The following is a 6045-nucleotide window of genomic DNA, read 5'->3' as shown; positions in this document are numbered from 1 at the left end:
GGAAGGCAGTGAAGGATTTTAAGCAAGAGTGTGTTTGTATTTTGGAAGCATCTCCTTGGCAGCCTGGCAGATAGAATCCAAGGGTGCAGAACTGGTGAGAAGACTCTTCAGGAGGTGATTGCAAAAAATAAGCCAGGTGGGGAATGGCCACAGCCCAAATTAATGTAGTGGCTATGGAAGTGAAGAGTCAAGGGTAAATTCCAGTCTGAAGGAGACAGGATGACTGGGACTTATCGTATCAGTCAGAGTGGCCACAGATAATCTCACCGTCTTGATGTTTAAAGCAACAGTTGGGTTTTCTTGCCCATACTGCGTGCCCATCACAAGTAGATGAGGCATTATGGTGCTTAGTAAAGTCTTTTGGATCAAGACTGAGGCTGGATGGCATGTCAAAGGGAAAGTTCTAGAAGGACTCATGTGGCCAATTCAATGCTGCCACCCGGAAATGACATGCATAATTCACAACTCCAAGATTAGTGCTTGTCACCTGGACCCTTGCTCCACCCAATCTCTGAGGACTAGAAAGTTCAGTCATGGGCGAGCAACCCTGGAACTGCCCTGGGGCCTGATCAGATAAGGAGGATGAAAGGACTGTTCCAGCTTAGAGGATCAGGCAGACATTTAAGGCATTTGCTGAGGAAGATGAGAGAGAGAGAGAGAGCTAGGGTAAGAGAAAGTGAGCAGGTCAACTAAATATAAATCTTCATTTTAATGTTTTTTAGTTTGCTGTTGGGCATATGCTCTCACCAGAGAGAGACAGAGAGAGGGAGAGAGAGAGAGGGAAAGTGAGAAAGCAGCCCCCAGAAGGGATGACCTCACTGCAATCCCAGTCTTCTCTCAGGATTTTGACAACAGGCACACACGTACCTGGCATGTTTTTGTTTTTGTTTTGTTTTTAATAGGATGTGACTTTCTTTTTTTCTTAGAATTATTTAATTTTATTTATTATTATTTTTTAAAGATTTTAATTAAATTTTATTTCTTCATTTTTTAAATTTTAATTTAACCAAAGAAAGACACACAGAGAGAGAGTGGGAAAGTGAGAAAGTAAGCCACCAGGTCCAGGACTCGAACCGTGGTCAGCCATGTGGGAGTGTTCAGCACTTTACCCACCACGCCACCTGCTGGTCCCCTATTTATTATTTTTAATTTGCCATAGGCCATATACACTGACCACAGATTGACAGAGACAGAGAGACAAAGACAAAGAGAGGGAAAACAAGAAAGTAAGCCACCAGACCCAGGACCTGAACTGTGGTTAGCCATGTGGTAGTCCAGTGCCTTAACCACCATGTCACCTGCTGGCCTGTCCAGCATGTTTCTTAAGCCTCTAAGTCCAAGACTCAAACCACTCAGTTGACCATGTGGGTTCCTTTCTCATCAACAAAGAAAGGAACCAGACTTCAAGTTGGTTTGTCAATAAGAGTTTACTGTATTCTTTACAAAGTGTGTTTGATTTCATTCTTCCCAGTCAGATAAAGTCTCTTCCTTTAAAAATGCAGCATTCCGATCTTAATACATATGTCTTTCTTGAATTTTCATATGGACCATTGTGTCAACATATGGTGTTAAAAAAAGTTATTAGCTAAGATGTTAGTGAAGCCTTCCTTCCATGCGAATATATAGCAGGCTGCGGAAATCAAAATGCCAGCGACGTAGATGCCCTCCGTTTTTGTCACTGCCATCCCCACATTTCGGATACGAGAGGTGGGAGCCGGGAGGAGGTGTAATTAGGCTCATTGGAACCCACTGTGTGGCTCAGACTCCAGCAGCCTTAGGGAAAGCCGGGGCCTCAAGATCACTGGGGAATGATGTCCTCTTTTCCTCTAAATAAAGGAATATTTATTCAGAAATAATCTATTGTGTTTCTTCCCTCCTTCGTTTCCCCTACAAACACACACACACACACACACACACACACACACACACACACACACACACACACACACACACACACACACACACACACACACACACACACACACACACACACACACACACACACACACACACACACACACACACACGCAGTGTAATTGTGATGCTTACTGTGCACCTTAAAACTGACTGCTATTGTGCGTTTGTTTCTTAACAGTTGCGAGAAACAATCAAAGCTGGCCAAGGTGTGACTTCAGCTATTGACCTGTGTCGTTACCATGGAAACAAGGCACTGGAAGCCCTGGAGAGCTTTCCTCCCTCGGAGGCCAGATCTGCTTTAGAAAACATTGTGTTTGCTGTGACCAGATTTTTATGACACCAAATTAAAAAGACGCTATTGTTTCGTTAGCTGAAAATCCTAGGAAATGAGGTGATGGGAGCACGCTTTTGCGATGAAATGTCTAAATGCATTCATGACTTTAAAATCATATACATTTTATTCCTTCCTTTTCTCACACTGCTAAATGAATACTGCCTTCTTTCTGGAACCACTACAAACAAAATTAGAAGAAAAAAAAAGGTCAAGCAGTTTTCACTTGTCACACCAGAAGCACACTTGAGGCTGCAGTAGCAGAAATAATTAATGAGATTCACTCCTGTGACCTCAGCAAATGGACAGGAAATAAGTCCTTATTGATTGGACCGAGCCAGGGATGGCGCCAGGGCGGTGGCCTGTGGTTTTCCTTCTAGAGAGGATAAAGCAAGCTGGAAGCTGCAGGTGTCAGGAGAAACATTACCAATACCGGTCAGGGAGGACTGTCAAACCAGAAACTGGTGACCAATTTGTCATAACGGAGAGCAGTTCAATGAATTAAGGGAAAATACACCTTATTTGTTGTCTTCAAGTTATGTCTCTGTATTTGTAGATATATGAATACACTTGGTGCTTCACAGTTTTTGTAAGACTTTTTTGGAGACATTTCTGAAAAGTTGCCAAATATGTGAAGTAGGAGATTAAAATGTTATCAAATGTTAATTTTGTCATATTAGAAATAGTCTGTTTTGGGACCAGCAGGTGGCATGGTGGTTAAGGGCGCTGGATTCCCACATGGCCTATCGTGGTTCAAGTCCCGGACCTGGCGGCTTGCTTTTTCACCTTCCCTTTCTCTCTCTCTCTCTCTCTCTCTGGTCAAAATTTAAATAATAACACTAATTATAATAACAAATGGAATTAAATAAGTAAATAATTCTTAAAAAAAAAAGAAATTGTCTGTTTTTCCTTTCGGAAGATCAATATGTTTCAAACACATTTCTAAGAACCAAACTTTTTTGATTTAATAAGAAAGGAGCTTTATGAACTATATTCATTTATAATATTTTGGTTTGAAGAATACCTTCAACTTTTACAAGTTTCAGAAACACAACTGTTCTGGGGAATTCATTGGTAACAGTTTTTTTGGGTTTGTTTTTAGCTCGGAACATCAGATTTTGGTCTTTAACCACAGACATCCAATCACAGAAAAAGCATAAGCCGTCTCACAGGCCTGCAGTGAGACACTGTCTCCGTGTGGTTCGCAGGAGATGATTTTTGCGGTCTTCGTGCATGCAATATGAGAACACCGCTGACAAGAAGGCTGAGTTTACATAAACGATCAAGACTGAGATTGAGCTACCTTTCTCCCGTCTGTGGTGTAATTACAGCCCTATCTGGGGACAGCGGACACAGCGAGCAGATTTTATTACCTAGTTCACTTAAGCACTCAGTGAAGTTATTTTAGTTAAATCTTTCCCCCTAAAAGTCTCGAAACCATTTAATCTGGGCCCTGCATGTGGCGTGCAGTGAGAGAAAATAGAAAGGTACAGAGGTTAAGGTATTCTGTATGAAATGTTAAGGTCGCCGTTGTACAGTGCATGCCACAGTAACCTGACAGTCCGTAGACTTAGCTTAAGAGGACGCGCTGCTCTTCTGTCTGAAATGTCTCTTCTCAGTGAAAATGGCTTAATGAGTAACTGGCTCAGATGTTCTGGGTCGGACTAGGCTATAATCATTAACTCCGCAGAGGAGCCAAGCTTTGTGCTCTCTGGGTGTGACGGACTTCAGTGGGCTGTCGGCTTCATATAGCCCCGGTCAGGAACTGCGGGGTGACAGGCAGGTCCTCGGGATCCCCGAATTCTGATTTAGCATCTGGTTTCTGTATGACCCTGAGCAGTCGCTTCCCTCTGAGCCCCAGTTTCCTCACCTGGAAAATGAAATGAAACAAGATAATGTACAGAGCCCCTTCCAAGTTCGTCTTTCTCCAAGCTTGCCCCTTCTGTCTAATAGCAGTAAGTATACTATGTGAGACGAGGGAGGAGGGGAGGTCAAGGGTCTGAAGGAATATTGAAAGTTTAATGGCAGGACCAGCAGGTGTGGTGGTGGTTAAGGTGGGTGGATCCCACGTAAGACGACGATGCGGGTTGGAGTCCCAGACCCGGCTGGCTTCAAGAACACTCCTGGTGCGTGTGTGAGCGTGAATGCCCAAAATCCTGAGAGGAGAACGGAGGGAAAGGGATTGTAGCATGGCCATCCACCTGGGGTGCTTTCTCAGGTTCCCTCTCTCTCTGTCTTTATCTCTGGCCAGCCCATGCACCCTATAGCAAAACAAACAAACAAACAAACAAACAAACTTAATAGCAGCCTTCTGGCTAAGCCACCTCACAGGTGACCTCAAGTATTCTAACTCTCCTTCCTCACATGTCACCCAGGATTCTTCTGTTTCAACACCCACCTTTCTGCTTCCTGTGGGACCTCTTTTACGTCCCGTTTCTCGCTTTTGTGCCCTTCACTGCGTCCGCTCTGCCTTGCTACCTGACTGCCAGTCGATGGCCCCAGGACCAGCGCCCACGCCGTCCCCTCTGAGTGACAGCTCTGCCTCCGCCCACAGCACTGCCTTGCTTCTCTCCACAGGTCATATTTAGCAGAGTTCTCGCTTCCTCCACATCTTGGCAAGTTTATGTAAAATGTAATGCGTTTTCCAGCCCACCCAAAGAGCTGGCCACACTCCTGTCACTCCAGCTACTCTGGAGGCTGAGCGGGAGGACTGCGATACAGCAAGACCTTATCTAAAACACCACACACTCCACAGAACAATTATAGTTATTTAAAAAAAAAAAAAAAGAAAGAAAAGAAACTTGACAAATAGCTATACCAAAGGTATTTTTTGGGTAGAGGAGCTTAGGGTATTTCTGTTTAATCAACAAAATTACAGCCCAAGGATACTCTTAGCTAATCAGCAGGCCCTTCACTAATAGGGAAAACCTTGCTTCTCCAACCAAACTCTCCCTGTGTTCTTAGTTCCCAGAAGATGCGTCCCTGCCTCTTCATGTGCTTTCTCATGCTGAAATCCTCTTGTTACGATCTGGCCAGTAGGAGCTCCAGAACTGATCTTTAGGCTCTGTAAGGATGGCCGCCCAATCTGGGGAAGGCAGACATCTTGCCGAAGCAGAGAGCATCAGGGATCCGGTGGACTGTTTTTTGTTTTTCTTTTTGAGAGGTTTTTGCTATAGAGCGCGTGCTATAGAGACAGAAAGCGAGACATCACCCCCCCAGGGGGATGGCCACGCCGCAATCCCTTCTCCATTCTCCTCTCAGGATCTTGGACACGCACGCACACGTGCCCAGCATGAGTTTAAGCCACTGGGTCCAGGACTCAAACCAAGGTCAATTACATGGGAGTCCAGTTGCCGTTACGCCAACTGCTGGTCCCAGACTGGTTTATTTTTAATTCATTTGTATGTGTGTGTGTGTGTGTGTATTCGTGTGTGTATATGTATATATATATATATATACACATACATATATATATATATATACTTCTCAATTTGCCAGAGGGCTTGCGCACTTGCTGGAGGGGGAAAGAGAGAGAGAGAGAGAATGCGAAGGCATTTCCCCCTATGGGGGGTGATTACGCTACAGGACTTGGTGGGCATGTGAGATCCAGCCACCTTAATCATCACGCCACCCGCTGACCCATTCAGTATAATTAAACAACTGTCAGAACATCATCATTTTTTTTTTTTAATGATTTGAAATTGAAGATACTCAGGACCAGCAGATAGCATAATGGTTACATCACTGGACTCCCACATGGCCAACTGCAGTTCAAGTCCCAGACCTGGCATCTTGAA

General features: G+C 44.3%; 1 protein-coding gene across 1 annotated transcript in view; it reads left to right on the top strand.

Moving 5' to 3' along the window:
- Positions 1–3012, top strand: part of PDSS2 (decaprenyl diphosphate synthase subunit 2) — a 303979-nt gene extending 300967 nt beyond the window's left edge. The window contains exon 8 of the mRNA XM_006156956.2: positions 2096–3012. Coding sequence (XP_006157018.1) covers positions 2096–2254 — 159 coding nt within the window. The 3' untranslated portion in view covers positions 2255–3012. The remainder of the gene's footprint in view (positions 1–2095) is intronic.
- Positions 3013–6045: the final 3033 nt, after the last annotated feature.

The sequence above is a fragment of the Tupaia chinensis genome, unplaced genomic scaffold (assembly GCF_000334495.1).
Source record: "Tupaia chinensis unplaced genomic scaffold, TupChi_1.0 Scaffold000527_1, whole genome shotgun sequence".
Classification (NCBI taxonomy): Eukaryota; Metazoa; Chordata; class Mammalia; order Scandentia; family Tupaiidae; genus Tupaia; species Tupaia belangeri.
Note: the sequence above shows the minus strand (reverse complement) of the source record. Positions and strands in the feature narration are given on the sequence as shown.